Here is a 27,915-nt window from a genome sequence, read left to right on the forward strand (position 1 = left end):
GTTTGTGCGTCTGAAGAGTGCCAGAGCACTCGAGAAGGTGCACACAGTTTCAGCGAAGGGTCTGTTCGGTCCTCAAAACTAATAATAATTAAGCATCATGACCATCAGCATCAATCCATGATTATCCTGTGCATACACACATTCATATCAGAAATCTATAGCAAAGAGACAATATCTCTTACAGGCTTCAGTTCACATATTGCTTTTAGCTGTCATGTATAAAAGTCATGGCACATTGCTGTCTGACAGAGAAATTTCACAGCAGCATGTCAATTTTGATACATTAATGGTGGATCAAAATAAAGGTTTCAAAACCTAGAGAACCGAATTGATCACTGGGATACACCGATGACATTTTTGGCATGAATATGACTAGTACTTTGTTGATAAATTACTATATCATAAATTTTCTGTAAATTCTTTTCTCAATAATTTTCCAAGAATTAAAAAATAAATAATTCAAACAAATTCCTTAGAAAAAAAAACGGTTCCTAAGACACCGTAACTAGCTGTGACAGTAAAATACGAGCATGTATAGTAACATATCGTGTGAGAACTTATAAACATTCAGCACTTCCTTATACTCTTCAGTTCCATTTCTATTTCAATAATCATGACTTCAAATATAAACATGAAAACGATTACAGCAGAACCGGCCAGTAGTGTCCACAAAAACAAGTCCAGTGGATAAGGGAAAAACTCGAAATATTAACACAGAAGTGTAAAATCGTATCAGCGAAATAGAACACAGCAATCGATGAGAAGTCGCTAAACTAAAGCTGAATATTAAATAAGCAATTGGAAATCTGACAGAAATATCATGTATTAACAGTATTGATGGAGATCAATACATACTAGTATTGTATATACTGAATTAAAACATTTTTTTTTCCTCAGGATATGGTGCTAAGCTAAAAATTGATAAGCATGAACACAGCAGGCTGATGAAGAAAACAAATCTCATTCCACTGAGCAGAAAATAAAACGACATTTACATAATAAGTGTTAAATAATCAATTTGAATAGGTCTGCTTTAAGTACAGGTTTGTCAGCTACTGAACACCATGTGGATGTTAGACTGTTGTAATCGGGGAGGGGGTCGGTGTTCACACACTCGGAGCGGCTATGCAATACAAAATCTATACAGCGGCAGGTTAGAAGGCAGCACTTGAGTCTGAGGATCCAGTTCGGTCAAATGACGACTAAAAGCAGGTAGCGGTGAGGAAGGAGAAGCTGCAGGATGTCTGAGCGATCAGTTCTTTCAGCTTTGGAGTGCATTTTCAGTACTGCCTCTTGCAGTGTGGTTGTACGGCATATCCAGGCCTCTCTTTGATTATTCCTTGTAGTTTGTTTACTTGTGCCGGGGTCTGAGCAGCAGACTTTACAAAAAAAAAATATTTATGTCACTGAAGGATACAGGACACTGCACAACAGCACACTGAAGTGTTAATACAGCTACAGGTATACGATATCCAGAAAGGTCAGATGGATTTAGTGCGAGGTCTGTGATGTTTCAATACTTGGAATGGCTTTCTTCTAATAAGTAAGAGTTCCGTATTTCCAGTGAGCAGCATTTGAGCTTTTCAGACAGCATTGACAGCAGCACTGTGCCTCACTGTGTATCACCTGTGCTTTTTATCTGAAAGATCTTTCACACAGAGTAAACCACACATCTTGGTCTCAGTAGAAAATGGCACAATATATTATATATACATACATACATATATATATATATATATATATATATATATATATATATATATATATATATATATATATATATATATATATATATATATGTGTGTGTGTGTATATATATATATATATATATATATATATATATATATATATATATATATATATATATATATATATATATATATGTGTGTGTGTGTGTGTGTGTGTGTGTGTGTGTGTGTGTGTGTGTGTGTGTGTGTGTGTGTGTGTGTGTACATATATACACATAATGCTTAAAGGTGCTTGAAATCGCTGTGAATTAATTTCAAGCTAAAATGCAATCAAATAGACACCTCTTGATTTGAACAAGCGTTCTAAAACTGCTGAAAACCCCCCCAATAAATTAACAGTTAATTAAAAGGATCAGTTATTCGGGATGGTTCAGGTTTATTTGCTCCAGTGGCAGTTCAGTAGCGGTGCCTCTTCCACTGTGATTCCGTTGTCCGCTATATGGAGCTCAGACAAGTGTACTATAAAATACTAGATTCTCATAATTCCTCATTATCTTCATGATTGAATGCAGTCACTCTGCGTTGCGCTTTTTTCCCCCCAGCTCAGAGGTCTGGCTCTTTTTGCGCCACTCTTTCTTCAGTTCCTCCAGTTGTTTCTTGTGTAGTTTTTCCACCCTTTTGTAACTTCTCCTTGTTCCTGCGAGCCTTCTCCATCAGCACCTTCAGATCCTTTAGCTTCTTCTTAAACACAGCCCGGTCCTGAGACGAGTCCACACCAAGATCCTAGAAGAAGGAAATTTGACACTAACGTGAAACACTGACATTGCATATGAAGATCATTCTGAAATTCTAACCAGGGACCAAATTCTACAATGTATCTGATTCTAATAAGGCACTAGAATTTCACTCAGCTTGACATTAGGGTTCTACCAGGAACCAGAATATTTGATCTTGAGCATAAATAATAAAACAAATTCAGCCATATGAGTAGTGTTGCTGCCTCCCAGCTCTAAGGTCCCTGTTAAATCCTGAGCTCGGTTCTTCCTGTGGCTGTGGGTCCTGCTAAATTTCCCTGGTTTCCTCCATTCTCCTAAAATCATTCCAGGATGTATACTGTTGACTTGAGCCTTAAGGTGATTGAGTGTGTGAATATTTGTGTTCATGGAGCCCTGAAATAATCTTGCATCCTATTCAGGGTGTATTGACTCCCACTTCTTGCCCAGTGTTCCCAGTAAAAACTCTGTAACCAATGTGACCCTGACCAGAATAAAGCAGCCACTTAGGATGAATGAATGCGTGTAAAGACTGCAATTTTGACCCCCTAACCAGGGACCAAATTCACAAACAATGTATCTGATCCCTATGAGGAACTAAAATGAAGGTTTGTTTGACAGTAGGGTTCTTTCTAGAATCAGAAATGTTGACATCACATGCTCGTTAAACGACTGACTTACGGATTACTAAAGTTGACACGATGTAGACGTGTGACACACCAAAACATTAACCAGCGAAATATGCTAAATTGCAAAACTTCAGCAACATGGGGACATGTGGCACGTCAAAACACTATGCACAGTAGGTAGTACGGATGGTGAGATTTACTGTTTTGCATCCGTACAATGTCATGAAAGTTAACGATGTGATGCATCGGATAAAAAAAGTGTGCATCAGATACAAGTTGGCAGTTGCACAGTATTGCGATGCATCGTTTTTAACATATTTGCATTAGTAAAAAAACTATTTATTTATATGTCACTATTAGTAGATGCACAACACTTTCATTATTTAGAAAATGACCAATATTTTTGACCAATATTTTATATGTAGAATAATTTCTCCTCGGTTTCTCAAGCTCGTTCTCCCAGTACCACTGCTGCTATGTGAATATGACGAATATATCACAACAGTACAGTGTTGTGTACTGTTAACAGTGGTCTACAAATAAAAGATATTTGATGTGATATAAGATTTCTTAAAATCTTTCTGGGTTTTGAGCAGTGTGTATGTGTGTGTGTGAGTGTGAGTGTGTGTGTGTGCATGTGTGTGTTCTCACTTTGAGTGTGTCAGTGTCAAGTTGCAGGAGCTGCTCTCCATTCACGTTCTTGGCAGTGAACTGAGGGATGTACTGCTCCAGGTTCAGGCCCATGAGCCAGAGACACACCTGCTGACATGACCAGTCTGTCACACTGCGGTTCTGCCACTGGTGCTGCTTTAACGGCTGCCCTTCGTCCTGGATCTGGCATGAACACAGACACACAGCCTTCTGTCTTATCAAACTCACTTCTGAATAATCATATGATTTGCATGTGAAATTTGCCAATTTTTAGATACTTTTTTCCCCCTGTGCAGCGCTTGATTCATTTATATTTTCACATGAAGAATTTATTTTCACGTTATTTTTCATGTAAAGGACCTTCACATTCACACCCTCTACTCACATAATCATGTAAAATGTATGAGATGTTTCAGGCACATCACACACACACACACACACACACATTCTAGGAGGTTATACTATGAGTCACATTCATTGTTAGGTACTATGCATCATCTTTTTGTAGCAGATGAAGGATCTTTATGTACCTGAGGCAAATTGAGATCTTGATATTATAAATTATAAAACACATTGAGCCAAGTCTGTACTGTTGCTGCCTCACAATTTCTGAGTCTATTTTTATCATGGGCTCGGTTTACTGTTTGTTTTGAGTTCTCCATATTCTTCCTATGTCTGTATGGATTCCCTTCATGTTCTCTGGTTTCCTGAATCCTCCCAAAAAGCATTCCATTATGTGAATTGGAGACCCCTTTGTTATATTTGTGTGTGCATAGATCCTTGAGATTGACTGGCATCCTATTCAGGAAGTATTCCCACTCTGTTTCCAATATAATCTCTGCATCCACTGACTAGAATTAAGCAGTTAATGAATGTGAATCAAGTGAAAATTGAAAAATATAAAAACAAGAAAACCACTGGAAGAACTGAACTGAAAGAAGCTCAAATAAATCAATCAAAAAACACCTCACCTCATCATCACTTGTATCCAGACTCTGACACACGCAGCATAAAGAAAAAGGTGACTGTGTTAGCTTCTTTCCATAAGGATACAACAGCCCCATTTGCTGGCATAAACTTGCAAAGTTTCTTTTTTAGCACAGAAACAATGCTCACACTTCCGTTTTTTTCAACGATGGAGAAAATGCTATTTACACCCACACACCTCATCTGAAGAGAGCAGTAATGTGTGTGAGCAGCCAGTCAACTTTGGCTCATTGACCACACCACAGATCTCTCCTAAACTGGAGCTGCTCACGCTGACGTTGTCCATCCCAGTAGAAGCCTAAGAAACAACAATCAGCATCAGAACACAGAGAAAATGCACTAAACAGCTTTTCAGGTCTGTAAATAGCAGAACAGGCTGATGTGGTTTTCTATTAGATGACTGTGGCTCTGGTGTAAATAATCAGCATTGGGCAAATTGTTCATGACTGATTCTTAACTGAGTTTATTATGCATTATTAAATGAGAGGAATCACACTGACAACCTAGGAACTCCCAGAAGAAATATAAATACTGATCATATTTTTTTAAGAAAATCAGATGGATCACGTGTAGTACTGTGCACAAATGTCTGCTTCACCCTTGTGTGTGTTTTTTTTTACAGTTTATCTTCAAAAGTGTATTTAATGTTTAATTGTCTAAAGCATCAATTATCTTTATTATTAAGCTCAGATGTTTGCAACCACGTTGAATTGCTTTGGGGGGATTTACTTAAATGTGCCTCATTAATAAGTCCAATGATTTAAAACCATCCATTCTTAAGTATTACTCAAGGCATTGTAAACAGGATCTTATGCAGTTTTCTGTAAGTAGTCAAACTATCAGGATAAGTGCTCTCATGACACTTAACACATACTGTGTTCCATTCACAAAGCAAAAGTTTTGCATCTGACAATGCCCACAAAGCCAGCTTCATAAAGAAATGTGGGCTGGAATGAAAGATCTTAAAGTGACCTGATACAGAGCTCTGACCTCAACCCTATTAAAGACCTTTGAGATAAATTTAAATGCTGACTGCACCTCAGGCTTCCTCACCTGACCTACATCAGTACTTGACTTTTCTCCACACACACACACACACACACACACACACACACACCAAAATCTAGTGGAGCATCTTCCTAGAAGAGTGGAGGGAATTATAACTGCAAATGAGGAATAATGGGGAATAAGATGTTTAAAAGCACAAACCAATCTTATAGTCAGGTGTCCACAAACTTTGTTTCATATACTGTCTCCTCACCAAGACCGTAAGACACGTGTGTGTGTGTGTGTGTGTGTGTGTGTGTGTGTGTGTGCGCGCGAGTGTGCGCAAATTTCACGCTGTGTTTCTTTAAAAGCTTATTTCATAACATAATATTGACTAAAGGTCTAGCCTTTCCTAAGGGTCCCTTTGTGGCTTTCATTTTTTAAATTGATTTTTTTATAGGCTTTCTTTAAAAAAAAAAAAAAAAATCCCCTAGCACTTCAGCACTTTTCAGCATTCCCTCTCACCTGGAAAAGTTAAAGAATCTGAATATTACTTCAATACTTGTTTCAGTAACTAAAATCATTTTTTTCTGGTGGCCATTTTGTTCATTATTTTTATGCTTGCTTTCAAAATTGCTGATATTGCCTTTAGAATAATGCATTTGTGTCAGATCAAATCATTATAGCAAAATCAAAAATTTGGGTAGATCTTCCAAAAATAAAAGCAGAATCTTAATCCTTCTGTCTAGTTTGATTTCCATTCCATGAGAAATCATTTGTAAGAAGTCTTAATTATTGAGAAGACTGAAGAATAATCAATCCATGCAACCATTTGTTTAAAAAAAATGAGAGCTGATTGCAAGTATTCAGATTCAGGTTTAAATTTTATGAGCATATGTCTAAGTTTACCACAGACAAAGTACCAAGTTATATGAATAGCTGAAGAGGTGTGGCCATGAAAAGGCTTTCTTCTGCAAACAAAGAAATGTTACCAGTAAACACAGCTTGAATAAACAACCAAAGCAAGTCTCTTTTTTCAGGTAAACTGATAAATGACGAAAAGCCATACCTTGCTTTTGTGTTTCTCCGTGTTGGGTTTTTCTATTGAATGATCTGTGGAGCTAAAATGCAGAAAAGTAAGCAGAAATGAATTGAGAATACATGCATAAACGTGTCCTGAAATTCTACACAACCCATTATCACAATTTTTCTCCTTTATCTCACCCTAATTCCAGAAGCGTCTTGCTGCATTTTGTATCTAGACCTTGGAAAAGGCTTGACATCACTGGAAGACCTGCAGAAATAGCAATTTCAATTTCTCTACATGGCCAAAAGTATGTGGACACCCAATCATCTACTGTATATGTGAATCTTTGCTACAAAACTGGAAGCACACAATTGTTTTAGAGAGTATTTGTGCACAATCGAATAGAATTTTCCTTCACTGAAACTAAAATCTCAAACATTATCGAGAATGACAATAACTTTCTTTCGGCTTCTCCCGTTAGGGGTCGCCACAGCGGATCCTCCGCATGTTTGATTTGGGACATGTTTTTACGCTGGATGCCCTTCCTAATGCAACCCTCCCCATTTATCCGGGCTTGGGACCGGCACTAAGAGTGGCTGGTTCCCTGACCGGGGATCGAACCCGGGCCGCAGTGGTGAGAGTGCCGCATCCTAACCACTAGACCACCAGGGGACCGATTAGTGAGAATGACAATGCTTCTGTGAAAAAAGGCAGCTCCATGAAGACTTTGCAATGAGGAAGAATTCTACCGGTCTACTGGGAATTTTGACCTCAAACCCAATGAACACCTTTGAAATGAATTGAAACACTGACCAGACTTAACATTAAGGACTAACCTCACTAATGCTCTTGATCGCAAATCTATTGTATTGTATTATCTGTTGTATTAACTTTCGTAGTAAAAGTCTTGCCTATAGTTGACTGATAGTTGAATTATATGTATGTGTGTCAGGCAGGGGAGAAAATTAGGAAGAAAAATAAATAAATAAATAAATACAAAACCAATTTGGATCAATAAACCTAATAAATAACTGCAGACAGGATTTGGATTTCACATGTTGGCAAATTAGCCTAAGTACAGCGCAACACAGATGCACTAAAAAAACAAAACAATCAAAAATTAATTTACAGTATTAAATTAGAACAAAGTATGCCTTTACAGAATCTCCCAGACATTGTAAAAATATTTTTTATTAAAATCCCCGTCGTCAAGATGCTCCCATGGATCATGTAAAGTGAAACTCAAATCTGTCACAGGGGCGGTTGAATCTTCACGTTTCTATTTACAAGCATTATCCTAATAGGTTGTATATTGTATTATTGGGGAAAAAAAAGTATTTCTATGTAAAATCAGACATATAACAAAACATAGCACGATCCTTGTTTTACAACATCTCTGTGAATCTTAGACTATTCGGGTCACCCCTAGTCTGTAGTTTTAAAATAGTCAAATATGGGTGTTAAGGGCAGGTGTCTACATACTTTTGGCAATATGTTTGATTTCCTTGCACATTTATTGTAAAGCTTTAAATAAAATTATGGTATATTTCTGTGCCTTCATCTATTAAATACAATATGTACATGGTAGTTTGGCTAAGCACGTCATCAAATATCTGATGATCTGAACAACAGAAATAAGTTTTGGCTTTCAGCCATGTTACTGTTCATTGGCCTGATATGTAAAGGGAATATTTAGTAAAAATTAGGAAAACTTACCCTCACTCTCAGGCACCCTGGAGCCCATGGACTCGGAGAGAATTTGAGAACTCTACAGAGACCAAAAGAAAATGGGCATGGAAAAGAAAAATCAGACACATTCTCTATAATTTACTACTGATTTATCCCTCTCCCAATTGCTCACATGTGGTGTCCAATTTCCCATTTCATGGATTCACAGAGTGCTCTGTACGCGCCCTTTACGTGTCCGTTGGCAAACTGCTTACATCCTGTGTCTCCTGCCTCACAACCCTTTAGGATAATAAGCAAGGACCAATTGTACAATTACAGCAGATGGTTTGTTGAGAGCAGAAAGCAGCAAAGTGGATGCAACAACATTAACACCAATGATGGATGAAAAAGAAAATTGAATTCAGCTTAAATGAATGAAGTGTCTTTCTTTGTTAATACACATTAATCAGCAAGCAGCACCAAAGAAACAACGTCTTTGGAATGGGACCTTTAAAATAACCGATTTAATCGAGTTTGATCTATAACCTAATTTTATCTCTAATCTACACTTCATTCGATTTATTATTATGAAGAACTATGTGCTACAGAGATGATCTAATAATATTAGGCTATTTGTAACTGCGATATACACACTGAATAACAGACAACCATTTGGAAAGTTATTAACAGTGTCCTATATGCTTGCTTTTTTACCCTTCATGCCCTTGAAGAAAGGTTTGGTACAGGCCATAAATAACACTTAAATCTATAGCAGTAATTCTGTATAAGCTCTGACACAAGAGTGAGATTGAATCAGTACCACTGGGACTCAGGCATGTCAATTAATTTCAATGTACAGTATAAATCTTGTATAAGAACTGGCCAAGTCATTTAAAGTTATGATCATTAGTGAATCCGAGCAAAATAGCAACGAGACTTAATGCTAGGATCATGCAAAGCGAATAGTGATTGTATTATTATGCTAATCAAAAGGTCCTGATTCCTTTTTTTTTTAATTAAAAATGAAAAACAAGTTCTAAAATGAAATCACTATTTTTAAAAATTTTTTTTGCTTAAAATACCAAATATTTAAAATATGGCTTAGTTTCTTGAATTTTTTTTTTTACGTTTTTTACGAGTATTTGGGTTTGTGGGACTCTTGAACAATGGATGTACAAATTATTGATCAACAATCAACACATAATCCATTAGTGATCCCTGCCCCGCCCTGCCACCCCCTTGCCCATGCCCTGCCCCCCCTTTTCCGGCCTGTAATAAACACATAAAAAAATGCTTAGCGTGACTTTAATGCATTAAAGACAGAGATATTATAAGAACAAATTCAGTACACATTTTATACAGAAAATGAACTCAAAATATGCATGACGTGTATGTTTTGGGCTCTTCTGCTTGACTGTATTTAATTAGCTTTAATAATTTAATGTTTAATTTTGTTTTTGTCAATAAGAATGTTCCTTTTGGAGACAGCAAGTCTCACAGCTCAAATGTCCAACCTCTGCCCAGTACGAAATCAAGGGGAAGTACCACAACGGACAACACTCGAACACTGTTAGCAATATAATGTTCTTATATTAATAAGAACATTATTTATTATTATTTAGAATGCTCTAATGTTCTAAAATATTCTAGTAGTGAGGGAAAATGCATTTTCACTATTTCGCTACAAGTTTAGCTTTCTGGCTAGCATGTCATTGTACACAGACAGACACCTAATAATCATTTACTGATGAGATTCAAGCACCATTTTACTAAAGAAAATCTGTTTCAAATATAATTAATGCACATTCCAGGACCTATAATTGTTTTCAATTACTTTCCAGGCCTTGAATTCATGTGTCTAAAATTCATGTACTTTTAAGAATCATGGCAACCCTCTAGTTTTAGCCTCGTATTTTTGTTTGCGAATTGCCCAACCTTCGCCTGTTTTACTTAATCGGGTTTGCTGCTGGTTTAAATTGTTTGATTTGCCATTAAATAAGAAGCACTTACCCAGCACTTTACCCCCATATATTTCTGCACACATTACATTACATACACCCTTCTATGACCACTGACTTCTATACATTTTTGCTACCTTCAAAAATTAGTGGTAAAATTATACTCAGAAAATACTCAAAATGAACAAATGACACCAAAGCATCTATATCAGAGGTCCACAACCTTTTTTGCGCCACGGATCGGTTTAATGTCAGACAATATTTTCACGGACCGGCCTTTAAGGTGTGGCGGATAAATACAACAAAATAAAATGATACGACCATAAAAACTGGTATTTTCTAAATATAATAATAAACGTGAATCCACTGTGTTGTTTTTTGTTCATTTTGCTCGCTTGGGGGTTTGAATTTAGCGGTAATGTATTATGTGTTAGCGGCCGGAGCCCCTTTAAGAAGGTAGCGGATGGAGGTAAGACATGTGACTGAGGCATCATGACATGCATCAAGAGTGAGTCATAGACAGATGTGGCGGAAAGAATCCGGTCATTTTCCAAAATAAAACATCATTCAGAATCAGATAATAAATAAAATGGAAATAATGTAAGTTATGTATTCTTTCTGTGCAGCCCGGTACCAATTAAGTCGGGGACCACTGATCTATAGTATGTCAGATTGTATACATTGTGCACTGTAGGGCATTGACAATATTTGGTATTGTGAGATTTTGATAACTACACTCTGTGGGATTAAACGAGAAGATATAAATGAATAAATGTCATTATTTTTGTGCTCAAAAACAATAAAAAGCCATTTTCCCATTTGTCTGCTTTTAAATCAATAAAAGAATCAAGGCATGATAATTCACAATGTTTTTAATAACGAAGCAAAACAACTAACGCAAAAAACACTGGACAAAAAACTGCTGCCAATACAATTGTTAGGAAGTTCGGGTGAGCATTAAGACTTGTTCTGCTGTATACTTGAATCGTTCTCTTTTTGCGAATGGAGACTTCTGAGTCTTATTAAGTTTATCTTACAACTATCCAACCTCTTTTTACCCACAGTTCAGTGCACACATCCATCCATATTTGTATTAGAGCTCACCATCGGCTGGAGGCCATCCTCGTTTTTGGTAGAGCAGCCGCTGTCTAGTTCACTTCTGGAGTCTCCGAACCTCTGCATCTGACCCATCATGGGATCGCTGCCTACACGCTCGTCCGACTCTGAGACACATCGCACAAGCCAGGAGTTACACAACAGAGCGTCCATACATTAAACACATAATAAGAGCATTCTATTTGAAAACACAGAAGGTCTGACGTTTGCACATGGCCTTCTTTCAGGCTTCGCTTGCCATTTTATTGCAATGCGTTTGAGAAAATGTGAAACGAAGGAGTGCCTCATTGACAGGGCCACGAGACCGGCTTCTAAAGAGCACATCTCAGTAAAGTCTAAGCGTCCCTTTCAAGCCGCCTCATTCAGTCACCTCGCATCTTAATCAGTACTCCAGACCTGTCTGCTTTTATCTCCATTATATTGGCAAACTCCGAGTAAACGGTGGCAAGGACTGAAATGCCCTGTGCCTAGAATCACACTGTCAGTGTATAATTTGATCATGTTATTATTTCTTTTTGTTCGTATGTCTCATCTTGAGATTATTCTTATGTCTTGTATTTTCCTGCTAGATTCGATTTTAAAACGTATATGGGATAATTCAAATCAAATGCTTCGTCATGACATAATGTATGTTATGCCCCCAAGTACTAAGAATACAACTCACCATGGTAGCTTACTATAGAAAGCGCCATCGCGAACATGCAGATCTTTATCATTTGATTTATATGCTGATTGTGGAGGAAAAAAGCGAGGGAAAAGTCCTGATCTGTATTATGAAGGCAGCAATATTGTTTCTAGAAGCCTTTAATGGAGACTAATGACAGAGCTGCCATCTTGCTACGGATTCACATTTGTCCTTGTCAAATTTTTATAAAGAGTGACTGATGTTTTCCACTGACACTGTGTTTGTGCTGACTTATGAAGTTCACAGTTGCTTTGAGACAATCGCAAATTTACAGCAGTTGATCAATAATATGTCTAACAGTTAAGTTGTTAAAAAAAAAAGATAATAAATCAGTTATTTAGCATTTGCATTATTAGCAATTACATGCCAGAGATGATCGCCTATTATAACCGAGGGCAATATGGTCCCCTAGTCCCCTTCTGCATTACCATGTTTGTTTGCATAGACACGTGTTTGTTTTCAATTATGTAATTTCTCTGCATTGTCTCGTCATTGGCTCACGTCTCCTTCCGGTCACAGCTGTCTCCACTTCCGAGTATAATTCATGTCGATTAGGTATGGTCAGGTTAACGATGTGATGCATCGATTTAAAAAAGTGTGCATCAGATACAAGTTGGCATTTGTATCACAAAGCATTTTTTTATATAAGTGAAGTGATAAGCACCTTGATAAGATCCTTGACTCATGTTTCGTACCTCCTTGGCTTCTTAATGATTTGTTTCGTGTTTCTTGTTCTCGTGTTATCCTTGTTTTTTTGTTCGTGAATTGCCCCGACCTCACGTTTTTTAAGTTTGAGGCAGATTTGTATTGTTTGCTTTTGCTAATAAACAAAATGCTTTCAACCCAGCACTTTGCTTTAATAGGTTTCGAACACATTACATGACTTCTATTCATTTTTGTTAGCTTAAAAAAATTGGTGGTCATTTGAAATAACTGCCACCATTTCCCCCTTGAAAATCCCATGCTGCAGTAGGAAATACTCAGAATAAACAAACAGCACCACAGTATCTATAATATATATAAAGCCTATGTGTACAAGATGATCTGGTTGGACATTGCTTTCCTTAAAGCCAATCATTACTGTAATGAAAGTATTCATGGATTCCACAGGAACAGTAGTGAGACTGTGTGTGTGTGTGTGTGTGTGTGTGTGTGTGTGTGTGTGTGTGTGTGTGTGTGTGTGTGTGTGTGTGTGTGTCTGTGTGTGTCTGTGGCTCACCTCCTACACTGAAGCATCGCTCGGGACATTGCGACGTAGAGCCTCCCTTGCTCGGCTGGGTGCGGCTGTTCACATCGTTGTTGTTGTTGTTGTTTACCTGAATGCCATTTTGTTTCATCAGCTGCTTCAACTCCGACTCCAGCGCTGCAATCTACACAGACCAAATATGGGTTTGTATGATTATTACAAATGAGATACTGTTGGGAATTCTGTGTGTCAACACTGTTCTCCAGCCACAATCAATGCAGGCCCAAATAAACACTGCTCTGTTATCGCCATTACAATGGGGTGTTAATGAAAAGCATCGCCATCTCATTATGGCCTGAAAGTGGACAGTCTGGAAAGTTATGTATTGTTGTAATAAACAATACAGAACAACCTTAAATAAAAAAACACAGCAGGACACATATATAAAATAGCACAAGTTATTTAGATGCCTAGAATCAACCCTGGGTACGGATTTATGTGTGTGTTTGTGTGTGTACATAATTACCCTCACTTGCAGCCCATGGATCTCAGTTAAATTAGCCTTTTCCACATCCTCAAGTCTTTTCTTCTCTGCCTCTTCCCTCTGGGCAAACTCCACCTCCCTGAGAAAAAGCCACAGTTTTAATACAAGGTCAGGCATCTATGTGTGTGTGTGTGTGTGTGTGTGTGTGTGTGTGTGTGTGTGTGTGCACGTGCTTGGGTGTATGTTTTTTCCAGTGGCAGCATGAGTGTGGTCAAATCAGACACCATGACTCTTTGTATTGCCCCACTCTATAAACTCCTTTATTCCCTTTTCAAACTCAGCAATTAGATGCAATGGTTTTTGCGATGTCGCCCCAAGCGAAACTGCAATTAAAGCCAGTCAGGCTGTAAAGGAGCCCTTATGATAAAGCATAAAGATAATTTCTCTCACACTCTCTTTCACACACAAACCCAATCTACTGCAGCTCCAGTACACCCTCTGTAAAATCCAACACTTATCACACTCAGGAGGAGACTACTGCTAATACAATGGGCATGAAGTGTTTTATTAGTGTAGATTAAAGTCCCCCAAATCCAAATCTAATAAACCACTAGAAACGCTCAGTCCTACGAGGTGGGCTCAGTATATTACATGATGACACGTGTGAAGCTGCAGATGGTAGCTTAAGTTATTTCTCAATGTCTGTAAAAGCTCTGCTAATGATCTCACTTCTGCTGGAAATCCTTGATCAGTTTCTTGGCCTTGTTGTATTTCTTCTCCAGGGTTTGGTACTGATTCTGAGCCTCCTTTAAGTGCTCGTTGACTGTATGGCAGAGCGTCTGAGCCTCGATCCAGTAGCTTTCCAGTTTCAACATCCTTTCCTTATTATCCTCGATGCTCTGCTTCAGTTGGCTTCTCTCTCGCTCCCAGCGGGCCTTCTCTTTCTCGACTGCCGCTAGCTAAATGCGGGAGGAGGGTGGGGAAGAAAATCAATCAATAAGCACAACATAATCATACTAGTCCAGCCAGCTCAAGAACTACTGGCATCCATTAAGAGAAAAGTATTCTAACAGCAGAAAAAACCTGATCGCTGTTGAAATCTGGAGTGCAAAGCTAAGAATATGAAAAAAGCTTGGATCGTTTTGCATTCAAAATATTTTTTGTGCATTTTCGAAAAGTACAAACCGCTCGTTTTCACGACAGGTGTTAATTATACTAAAGCTGACTAGCCTTTAAAGCCTTTTAATCTTAAAATGTCACTTTTTGCAAAACCTGAGGCACAGAACACAGAACTATTTCCAGCCAACTCAGCAAAATCAGCTGTTAAGCCAGAGTGTAACGAATAATTAATACAAGCACAATTCATTATAAGGATAATTATAAGATAAGAAAGGTTAATAGATGAGAAAATGGCCTCGAGTTTGGCTTCAGGTAACTGTGTTGCCAACAGTACATGATTGCCAAATGTACTATATACCACGTGATTCTTATTGTGTGGCCCGGTACCAATTGACCCACGGACAGGGGGTTGGGGACCACTGATATAGAGCATGATTGTAGAACTGTGCTCATAAACCATATATATATATTTTTTAAATGCACTACCAACAGCACGACGGTCTATACATTGTGAGTTGCAGCAATTCACGGCACCTTCCACTCGTTTTAATATCCGTCCTTCTTTTCCCAAATCTGTCACCCTCATGCTCTTTACTGAAGATACTTTCCAAACTGAATTGTTTGAAATACCCCTGGCTGGCTGCTTAATACTTATAAGATTAGCATCTTTTCATATCAACAAGTACCGAAAGACATTGTATTCGCACTTCAATTTAATTCAATTTTAGTATATTTCTATAGCGCTTTTCACAATGAACATTGTCCCAAAGCAGCTTTACAGTATGTAAGAATTATAGAACAAAAATTCAGCATTTCGTCTAAACAAAACCATAGAAGTGTATATCTAAAACATACCCTAATCATAATTTCTCATGCTTCTTTTTGTCTTAATGTTAATAAGTAAAACAAAATAAATAAAATGCAGTTTGCCATGTTACTGAGAAACCAGGAAGTGGAAAGCTGTTAGTCGTAAAAGACGCTCCTGTGTCAAAAAACTTAAATTTAAAGCTTCAGCTCTGACACTGGAGACTCGTTCAGTATAATAAGCTAAATAAAACTATTTTGCAGAAAACATTACCATAACAATGAATACTATAAAAAAAAAACAAAAAAAAAAACTTGTGCCACGATCGGTTTGCTCTACAGTAACTTCAGAAATATAAATATTTAAATACAATAAAATGAACACTGCATTAAGCACGGCTCTTATATTAAATGAATCTAAAGCATTTTATAAACTGAATTTATAAAGCAGATATTATAATGCAGAATGTGAAGTCCTACATACATACATACATACAAGCATGCATACGTACATTCTTTCTAGTGTTATGCAATTATTATTTATTTATGATTCATATCCTTATATTTTACGTTTCCAAGTATATTATACAAGCTATTAATGTATTACAAAACATTATGAAATGATTTCTAGAAAATATCTTTCCTTTTACAAAGAAACGCACGCTGAATGCAATGGTAATTGTATGAAATAGACTTACCTTGCTCTTCAGTTTTTGGATCTCAGCCTCAGTAACAGTGTGTTTGATCTGTAGCTGTGGACAGAAAGAAAGCAAAAGAGCGAGAGAGAGCAAGAGAGAGACAGAATAAGAGAGAGAGAGAGAGAGAGAGAGAGAGAGAGAGAGAGAGAGAGAGATGGATGAAGAGAGCAAAAATGATTTAATGTTCAAGACCGAAGGAGTAGTGCAAACCTCTGCAAACCTGCACATTCTCTTTCACACTATCTTACATTTAGAATTCACTCAAGTATAAAAGTGTGAGAGAATTTCAATAAAAAAGAAGAATAAAAAAAAAAACAACAGTAAGGGATAGAAGGAGAAAAAGAAACAGAGAGAAGACTCACTGGGACGCTGGAATATTTTTTACCGTAATATCCGGTATAACGCAGCACATTTACTGAACTGTAAGAAGTGCATCACAGATGACTGGCTGAGTGTTTGATTGTGTGCGAAAATCGCTTGGAAAAAGGATGAACACAAATACCATGGTTTACTGCATACAAATGAAGTTTAGTACAGTGTGTTTTTTGCATCATTTCAAAGACTTGAAAATAAAACACAGACTCTTCTTAATAACAATACAGATATTAGATATTCCATCTTGATTTTTTTATATTTGCAACAGCAAATGTCACAATCCAGTACCACCATGTGGTAGTATGTGATGCAAGTCTAGTACAGTGATGCACATTTCAAGATAATGACAATTAAAGCAAAGCAGATTGCAAACTGTGAACTGTGAACATCAAATGGAAAAAGGAAACCAGAGCATCTTTGTACAGCACAAATAATCTCATTAAAAAAAACATGAAAAAATGAGTTCATTAGTGGCACCAGCTGAGAGCAAACAATGCTTTGTGAGAAACAGCTGTCTATGGACAATGGGCAGTGACAATGTGAAGACAGAACAAATGCATTCCATATAGGAATAAAACCTCTTCTTCGTTGTAGACTCGGGACCAAACATCAGCCACTGCACTCTGTTAAATCATCTTTGTACCTGATTCACATTCACATATAATGAGAATCAGTATATACACTATATAAACAAATGTTTATAGACACCTGAACATATGATTCTTTATGCTTTCTGAACATCCCAATCCACATATAGCCCTCTTTTGCAGATGCCATAACCTTCACTCTGCTGGGAAGATGTTCCACTAGATTTTGGAGTGTGCTTGTGGAGATTTGTGCTCATTCAGCTACAATAGTGTTAGAAAAGTCAGATACTGATGTAGATCAGCATTACAATTCCTCCCCTAAGGTGATCAATAGGGTTGTGATTAGAGCTCTATATCAGGAGATCCTCCACTCCAACCCAGTGTAAACCATATCTTCATGGAGCTGGCTTTGTGCACAGGAACACCCTCATGCTAAAACAGGCATGGGTCTTCAGGTTAAAAATATGCTAGTACATCCAAATACATCCTATACAATTATGTGCCTCTAAATTTGTACTAACAGTTTGGGGAGGAACAGCATATGGCTGGAAAAAGCAGGTGTCCCTATACTTTTGTCCATGTAGTTTATGACTTACATTACACCACTGATTGTTTGCAGTGGTTTAAATTGTTTGCATTAATTTAAATAATTATTTTCATAAAATGATCTACACTTGCATTATTAATTAATCAAATAATTTAATGTTGCTAGCCTACTACTACTTCTACTATTTGGCAGACGCCCTTATCCAACTGAGCAACTTTTGGGTTAAGGGCCTTACTCAGGGGCCCAAGAGTTGCTGTTTGGTGTGGCTGGGATTTGAACTTATGATCATCAGATCCAAAGTCCAATACCTTAACCACAAAGCTACAACCTCCCAATATCTACCACTATAAATAAAGCAGAACTTAAAGCCTGTTGCCTACCTCTCTGAATTTCTGGTAGAGTTTGGTGGCGTCCAGCTCCGATGGGGAGATGAGGTCTTCGTTTTCAGGCAAGTCGAAAACCTCGATGGTTACGTCTTTCTCCGTCCTGCCAGGTCCTACATTCTCATCCTCATCTGTGGCATACTCTCCTGTCTGAGATTCACAGGTAGATATCAGGTAGATACAGTAAATAGGTCCTGAAGGAGTTTTTAGGTGTATCTGAGCAACTTAGTAATGAAGACCCTGAGGGCTCATTTGGCTAATGAACTAAATCAGTCATTCCCCAGAACACCCTGTTTGAACCGTGAACAACTTATGCTCTAGTGGAGAAACCGAGAAACAGACTAGCATTATTGCAGTGGACAGTATGTAATCTGACTCTGGAGATGTAACCAGAACCAGATTTTACCCTCAATTTTCTACTTTCTCTCATACATGAAAAAGACACAGGAACAAGAAACACATGCTTGTCGAAAAGCGAGCAGAGTAACAATCTCCACCCATACTGACCTGCTCACGAGGGCAAGTTCGTAATGTACTGTCACATTCAATTAGTCAGCGTGTAACTCACACTTGATTAGCTCCATGCACCTGTCTTCACAAGCTGAAAGGCACTCAGGGATGTTCTTTTACCTGATATAAACCAGCCAATAACATCCATGGTTTGTTTTACTATCTTTGCAAGGGCCTTCTATTAACAGAACTATTAACAACACCAACACCTAAATCCAGCCCTAGGCTCAAGCTTAGTACCCACAAAGTAATGATTTCACCTTTTGAAAAATAGAAAACTCATATACAGTAGCCTTTCTATAAGTATTTTAATTAGGACTATCATGCTGGTTCCAACAGGAGTGCTGTTACCTCTGAATTTCCCATTCTTTAATTCACAAACAAAAAAAACACATCACGATTTCCACTTTCTCATCAGCACCCTCATAAAGCCCTTATTGGTGTAGCCTTTAGCCTTTATTTAGAATGCCTGAACATTCTGAAGCACACTTACAGCCAAGCAGACATGTTATTTGTTCCCCTCACAGACCTTTGCAGACTAGTGGTGTGAGACAAGGCAGAGATGAAACCCTTATCACTGCAAAAAAGCTGCACTAAGCACTTATCCCAGACTGCAATCCAAGTACAAATCACTGTAGTTATGTAAGGACAGCACATTGCAATGATATTGATGTTCTGATGATCCATGGCTTTAAATAATAAACATTACAGGTTGATATTGGGCACCACTCTGTGCAGCTGGGGATGGTTCCATAGATCCATGACGTTTTTGAGCAACACAAGAACTTTGAGGAGTAATTTTGTAATGTATTTGTAATTACTGTTATTAATATCAACAATCTATAACAAAGGCTCAGAACCACAGGTTGCATCTAATCGTCGATCAATGCACACTTTAACAACGATTAACAGTAATGAATGGACATTCTGTGCAACCCAGATGAGGCTGGGTTCCCTTTCGATTTTGGTTCCTTTCTAGGTTTCTTCCGAATATCATCTCGGGGAGTTTTAACTTGCCACAGACACCATTTGCTCACTTATTAGGGACAAACATATAATTACAAATTGTACAATTACAATTCTTTTATTACTGCTTTATTTGTGTGAAGCTGCTTCGAGACAATGGCCATTGTTGAAAGCGCTCTACGAATACAATATTAATCAAATTGAAATGTGGACATGATGCATTCATTAACAAATATAAAAGGATTCTAAACATACATCACACAGCTAAATTATGAACACCAGTGGGCATCTCCACAAATAAATGCAGCACTATTATAACCAAAGTGTACCATTAATTGTTATGTAGTATTGTGTAATGTAATAATATTGAAAATGTAAATTTAAGCCATACAGAAGTATGGCATGTATTGACAGCTAGCATTATCTGAATGCTAAGTTGCAAATGGATTTGACTTGCTGTTATAACCTATAAGAGAAAGCAAACAGATGTTTGTCTTTCTATCAACATATGAATACAACAGTACTGTGTACCATCACCCAAATTGATGTAGTATATAATTAAAATGTATTTCAATTAATTTTATGTGATTTTGCCAGTTGAAAGATGCAGATATAGCTATAGTATCTCCTGAATTATTTATTTATTGTGTATTTAATTTCACAATATTTCGCATATACTGGCCGCATTAAGTACATTCACAATATGGACAAAAGTATTGGAACAATTGTTTTTTTCAGCAATATGTGATTCTTTTAAAAATTGTTACCACAAAATTAAAGGCACACAATTGTATAGGACGTCTTTGGATGCTGTAGCACTAAGATTTTCTCTTCATTTTAACTAAAAGACCCAAATCTGTTCAAGCTCCATGAAGATATGGTTTACATGCTTTGAAGTGAAAGATCTTGAGTGGCCTGTTATAAAGTTTTGAAAGCACTGAACACCTATGAGATGAATTGGAAAACTGACTCATCACATCAGTGCCTGATTTTACTAAAATCCTTGTGGCTGAATAAACAAAAATCTCCACAAGCACAATCGAAAATCTAGAGGAACATCTCCCCTGAAGAATGGAGGTTATTATAACAGCAAACATGTAAAAAATTTAGTATGTAATGTTCTAAAAACACATACGAATCTTACTCAATTTCTAATTATATTTGCCACATATACATGCATGCAGAGTACAACATGGAGTTAAATGATTTTTCATGACTGCCCAACATGTAAACATGAAAAAACTAGTAGTACATAATACTGTGTCCACAAACATTTGTCCATATAGTGTATATAAACTACATTCACTGCAGAGCTGTTGATTTTTTGCTACTGATTTGCCAGAAGGTGTTGATTAATTTTAACAGCAGTTCTAACAGTGCGTCTGTTTGCAACACAAATCACAGGTTTATATGAATGTGCTTGATCGAATACATTAGTGTTTCTATAGCAACGGCATGCGCAGGGATTTGCATGGCAGACGTGGCAAAATAAGGAGACGTATAGATAACTTTTATGGAAAAAAATTCTTCAGTGTCAGTGGTTTGTTGCAGTCAGAGGTAAATCTAAGCTGCAAGGTTGTTCTCAGAATTAGGTGCTTTATGTACATCATTATTTACAGCCTTTGCTCAATACTTTGTTGAAGCACTTTGGCACCGATTACAGCCTCAAGTCTTTTTGAGTATGATGCTACAAGCTTGGCAGACCCTTTTTTTGGGCAGTCTACCATTCTTTTTTTGCAAAATCTCTCAAGCTCCATCAGGTTGGATGGGGAGTGTCAGTGCACAGCCATTTTTAGATCTTCCAGAGACGTTCAATCGTGTTTAAGTCTGGGCTCTGGCTGGGCCACTCAAGGACATTCACAAAGTCACCCCGTAGCCACTCCTTTGTTATCTTGGCTGTGTGCATAGGGACATTGTCCTGTTGGAAGATAAACTGTCGCCTCAGTCTGAGGTCCAGAGTGCTTTAGAGCAGGTTTTTATGAAGGATGTCTCTGTACATTGCTGCATTCATCTCTCCCTTCGATCCTGACTCGTCTCCCAGTTCCTGCCACTGAAAAACATCCCCACAGCATGAGGCTACCACCACCATGCTTCACTGTAGGGATGGTATTGGCCAGGTGATGAGCGGTATCTGTTTTTTTTTTTTTAGACATGACGCTTGCCATTCAGGACAAAGAGTTTAATCTTTGTTTCACATGGCCTGCTCTAGGAAGAATTCTGGTGGTTCCAAACTCCTTCAATGCTGCAGAAATTTTTCTGTACCCTTCCCCAGATCTAAAGACAATTCCTTAGACTTCATGGCTTGGTTTGTTCTCTGACATGCACTGCTAACTGTGGGACCTTCTATAGACCAAATCATGTCCAATCAACTGAATTTACCACAGGTGAACTCTAATCAAGTTGTAGAAACATATCAAGAATGATCAGTGGAAACTGTATGCACCTGAGCTCAACCTTTAGTTGTCATTGCGAAGGATGTGAATACTTATATACATGTGATTTTTGTCTTTTTTTTTTTTTTTTTTTAATAAATTTAAGATTTCAAACAAACTTGTTTCACTTTGTCGTTATGGGGTATTGTTTGTAGAATTTTGAGGAAAATAACTAATGTGATCTATATTGGAATGAAGCTGTAACATATATATATATAAAATGGAACCATAATTAATTTCTAACAGCTGTATTTCTTTGACTATTTCATGTCAAAATGATCTATTGCACCAGGTGCACCATATAATTCCAGTCAAATTGCCAGATCAGTTTGGTGCATCGGCCTTAAATTAAAATACAGATATAAATCAAAATAAATACAAATTATAATAAAAATATTAATTTTCATTTTTACAATACTGAGAAATTATACATTTAAATAGAAATAATAAACAGTTATAATTATAATAATAATAATTCTGACCGTGATGGTGAATTAATTTATTTAAAAGCATTCAAAACTGAAAAACAAAGCATAAAAAAGTTAATATTTCTGTTAAATGTTTGTCGAAAAATTGATAATCTATTTTGAGCTTTTTTCAGTTCATTTTCATTATAACAAATAAATAAATAAATAAATAAATAAATAGATAAATAAATAAATCACACACTTCCACAGAGTAGCATTTCTTTATATAAAATTGGTTATAGTACAATTTGCCTGTTAATTAGCAGATTTGCAATGCAACAGCTTTCACACAACTTGCACTCAATTACAGCCCAGTTGCATGCTTACATAGTACACACGCTGGGAAAATTAGTTGCTTCCGCAAATTCATTAGTTCGCTTAGTAGAATCTGGTGTAATTTGTTTCCTACAAACTTTGACGTTTCACTGAATTCGACAAAAAGAAACAGATCTTGACAGAACCTGTGAATGACAAATAAACCATGATGCGCTAAATTTGATCCGAATAAGGAGCTACCCAGCCAGATAATATTACAAAACTTGCTAAGTTTGGAAAGAACAAAAGTATGCTTCACACAGACACTTTTTGTTTGCTGATCTGGGTGTCATGGCACCATTTCATTGTGTGAGGGTTTGGAAAGAACTTTGGTTAAAGGGCATGGGACTGCAGGACTGCGGAAATCCAACTGTGGCAAGACAAGACGTCTTGCTGTAAAAACGTTATTCCCACATTCTTTTCTCTAATGCAATAACCACTGGCTATTACGCTACACTCCCCCTATACCTTCAAATCACCAGGTACAATGAAGCTTATAAATGTAATTATCCCATCACCACTGCTGACAACTGTATCCCAGCTCTGATTATTCAGCCTTTCCTCCAGTCAATCATCAGAGCGCTAATATAGAACCCTAGTGCCATGGCAACACATTGCATATTATGGAAATGTGCTTCAGTCGAATGCATGGAAACAAATCCTCCTAAAAAAGAGCATGCTGACGGGCAGGAAAACAAACTTAGTCTCTTTAGTCAAAGATGAAAGAAAAGTGCTTACACCAGATCCCATGAAAGTAAGGTCTATGAAATTAAACATAATTGTTAGAGTGTATACACTGTACTCAAACACAGAAACACATTATAATAAGGAGGAAAAACATTCTTTTATCATAATAACTATAATGCAATATACTATCATTTGATTGGACAGATTTAAAGCTTTGTTCATGATGTATTCAGTTTGATCTCATGTAGTTTTTCACAGATATGGGTTTTTACTGTCTTGAAGACTTGCTAGCCGATTTTAAAATGCAGACGTTTTACACTGATTTGGCTTTCTGTCCACGGTAATCACAGAAAACACTTTTAAATAGAAATTTTAGTCTGCGTGAGATGGAAAACCTGAGACATTTAAAATACCTAGCTGATATTCATTGGCATGGTACTTGTGATCATGTGACCCAGGAGTCCAGGGCTCTAGGGCTTTAACAAGTAAACTAATCTATGTCTAATGGAAACATAAATCATTAATCATGTGCTCAAAAGAACTTTGTTCAGCCAGTAGTCATTCAGCAGTGAATACAAACAGTTGTCTTCTTCTTCTTTCGGCTGCTCCCATTAGGGGTCGCCAGAGCAGATCACCCGTCTCCATACCCCGATGTCCTCTACATCTGCCTCTTTCACACCAACTACCTGCATGTCTTCCCTCACCACATCCATAAACCTCCTCCTTGGTCTTCCTTATTTTCCTACCTCCTGGTGGCTCCATTCTCAGTATTCTCCTACTGATATACCTCATGTCCCTCCTCTGCACATGTCCAAACCATCTCAATCTCCCTCACCTTGTCTCCAAAATAAGAAGCTATAACATTAAAATCTGGTTATCCCCAAAATTAATAGAGGAAAATTTTGTTCGTTTTATGAATAGCATTAGTAAAGTCCGATACTGATGTAGGGTGAAAAGTCATGAAGTGGAATCAACGTTTTAATTCCTCTCAAAGGCCATTTAAGATCTTCCACTCAAACCCCTATAACCCATATCTTAATGATGTTCACTTTATGCACAGGGGCAATGTCATGCTGGAACAGGTTTGTGTTTCCTGGTTCAGGTATAGAAAAATAATTTATTCTACAACATGCAAAGACGTCCTATACAATTGTATGCATCCAACTTTGTGGGAACAGTTTAGGGAAGAAGCACATTTGGCTGGAAATGCCAAGTGTCTCAATACTTTTGTCTATATAGTGTATATATAATAAAGATATCATTCTGACTGTGGGGGAGAAGCATTTATTAAATGAAGTACATAAAAAGATCTATAATTGCTTTAGATGAAGGACATGTAGTGTAGAGATGCCAATTCTGGTCAAAACCCAGACATTTTTTTTTAATAAATCAAAAACAAAATAATATGTGTACAAAATAATAATAATAATAATAATAAAAAATTGTCAGTTTGGATTTGAAACATTCTGCTATGAATTTATATCAGTGAGCCTTATCTGGAATATTCATTGTTCAGGCAGACTATGGCTTGCACAAAACAGTTGTAGGAGACAGATGCGCTGCACTATGGCTTACCTCATCATCATCAGCATCGTACTGTGCATACTGCTGCTCCATCATCTCTCTCTGACGCCTCTCCTGCTCCAGAGTCTGACTGATCAGCTGTGCTACCTCGCTCTCCTGGCCTGGACGCTCCCGGCCAATCACAAACCTGCACAGAAATAAAACAACCAATTAGGAGGTTAGGAGTATTATTGCAAATATGGGGATGTTTCTCTGTTCTGTGTGTGTGTGTGTGTGTGTGTGTGTGTGTGTGTGTGTGTGTGTGTGTGTGTGTTGTGTATGTGTCTAAAAAAACGGTTAATATTTTACATTTCCAGTGTTCGTAAAACCAACAGAACGGAGAAAAATCAAGTAAGATGATTATGTTTAAGGTGAATTGTAAAAAATAAATATCTGAAGCTAACCCCTCGTTCCACATTGTTTTAAAATGCACTAGGAAAGAGTAGTCAGCAATCTTGTGAAACTCTCTGTAAACTATTTATTAGCTTTATTATTCTCACTTTTATCTCTATGCTATAACTACAGTAAGTACAGTGAGAACTAGACGTAAGCTAGAAGTGGTTTTGGTCGCATGATTTTACTTGAAGTCACCCCACATATCCTCAGTCCCATCCTACCTAAACCAACCAGAGGAAAAAAACAAAAAACAGAATTCACTAAACTCCTAAAACCTACATTTTGAAATTGAAACATTAAAAAAAACTATTTTAAACAGTAAGAAAGTGATCGCGAGTATAAATCAACAGGATGTTTAAAGGTGAGCGCTGCTGCAGGCACAAAATGCTGGGCACTTTCAGGTTGAGGGTAGAATCCATGGCTGGTGGGATATGAGTTTTATTCATAAAATGGAACTGCGCATGAGACTAAAGTTTGTATATACTGCATCTAAGCACACCTTCAATTCCATTATAAGCAACAAATCTATCTTGTGTAAAAACATGACAGTATTTTTTTTTTTTTTTTATATGAACCTTTCACAAATCTCCAGTCTAACGCCACTCATAGAAACTGTAACATGCAGATACAAAGCCAACATTTTTTATTGCTGAACTGCTGCTCAAACTATCGGAAAACATGTATGAGCTGTGTCTGACTCATGGCAGTGTTAAATTATCACTACCATTTCAATAACTTGTTAAGTGCTGAATTTGGCATTTCACCCTTGAAAAAGTTTATCATCAAACCTCCCCATCCAAATCGCCACCTTTAAAAAAAAAACACATTTTCCAGGCAAATTATTAATCTGGAGTATTTTTGAGTAATTGCTTGTACTATGTTAAATGCACAGCTGCACGGAGAGTGATATATTACATAATAATATTTTTTAATTGATATATTCATATTTATTTCCTTCAGCACATTTTCATGATTCACTTATGTTTTTATTTTCTTCTTTTTCTTCTTTCAGCTATTTCCATTAGGGGTCGCCACAGCAGATCATCCGTCTCCATACCCCGCCGTCCTCTACATCTGCCTCTTTTACCCCAACTCCCTGCATGTCTTCCCTCACCACATCCATAAACATCTCCACCTCTCCAGGCTCTTCTAAACCTGCTCTCTCCTCTCACCACAAATAACAATATCATCCGTAAACATAATTATCTACGGAGACTCCTATCTGACCTCGTCCGTCAACCTGTCCATTACCACAGCAAACAGGAAAGGGCTCAGAGCCGATCCTTGATGCAATCCAACCTCCACCTTAAACCAGTCTGTCGTTCCTACTGCACACTTTACTGCAGTCACACTGTCCTCATACATGTCCTGCACCACCCTCACATACTTCTCTGACACACCAGACTTCCTCATACAATACCACAACTGATCTCTCGGCACCCTGTCGTACGCTTTCTCTAAATCCACAAACATACAATGCAACTCCTTCTGACCTTCTCTATACTTCTTCATCAACATTCTCAAAGCAAATAATGTGTCTGTTGTGGTCTTCCTCGGCATGAAACCATACTGTTGCTCACAGATGGTCACCTCTTCTCTCAGCCTGGCTTCCACTACTCTTTCCCATAACCTCATGGTGTGACTGATCAACTTTATTCCACTGTAGTTACTACAGGTCAGCACATCTCCCTTATTCTTAAATTCAGTATTTTTTTTAAAACTTTGTAATAAAGTTCAGTACTACTTTAAATGGAATGTTATGTTGGTTTGTTTTTTTAACCAGTATCTATTTTAATTTTTAATTGCATAATTAATTGGTTATCGGCAAGTACGATTAAATCTAGCTATCGATAGTCACGGTAAAATCCACTAACGGTCAACCTCTTGACATTTACCCAAATAGCAAGTGATCTCCTGGCTTTGTGTGAAGCTAATGCAAGAAGTGGACCTTCTAATCGTTCTGCATCTGCACCCAGGGCTGCTCGCTCCTCCCATGGTGCTACAGTAGAGTTGACCTGGAAAGGCCTGTGTGCCACTGTACATACACTGGTCGTCATGTGCAGCGTGCTAACTGGGATGACAGGCGAGCCATCTAACCTCTTCTACCAAAATGCTCATAAGTCCTCATTCACTCATAACCCAATGAATCCTTCCTAGGGTCCGTTTAAATAGATCTGCCTGGTCAGATTCAGTGACCATTTAAATCGACGTGGTTTGAGACTTGGAT

General features: G+C 37.5%; 1 protein-coding gene across 1 annotated transcript in view; it reads right to left on the bottom strand.

Moving 5' to 3' along the window:
- Positions 1–2,107: 2,107 nt before the first annotated feature.
- Positions 2,108–27,915, bottom strand: part of ppp1r9a (protein phosphatase 1, regulatory subunit 9A) — a 57,466-nt gene continuing 31,658 nt past the window's right edge. Inside the window, 16 exon segments of the mRNA XM_046835304.1 lie at positions 2,108–2,360; positions 2,362–2,471; positions 3,742–3,924; positions 4,713–4,736; positions 4,907–5,026; positions 6,639–6,686; positions 6,785–6,836; positions 6,940–7,009; positions 8,459–8,510; positions 11,473–11,591; positions 13,389–13,539; positions 13,882–13,978; positions 14,569–14,798; positions 16,461–16,514; positions 18,350–18,502; positions 25,305–25,440. Coding sequence (XP_046691260.1) covers positions 2,261–2,360; positions 2,362–2,471; positions 3,742–3,924; positions 4,713–4,736; positions 4,907–5,026; positions 6,639–6,686; positions 6,785–6,836; positions 6,940–7,009; positions 8,459–8,510; positions 11,473–11,591; positions 13,389–13,539; positions 13,882–13,978; positions 14,569–14,798; positions 16,461–16,514; positions 18,350–18,502; positions 25,305–25,440 — 1,699 coding nt within the window. The 3' untranslated portion in view covers positions 2,108–2,260.

The sequence above is a fragment of the Silurus meridionalis genome, chromosome 22 (genome assembly GCF_014805685.1).
Source record: "Silurus meridionalis isolate SWU-2019-XX chromosome 22, ASM1480568v1, whole genome shotgun sequence".
Lineage (NCBI taxonomy): Eukaryota > Metazoa > Chordata > Actinopteri > Siluriformes > Siluridae > Silurus > Silurus meridionalis.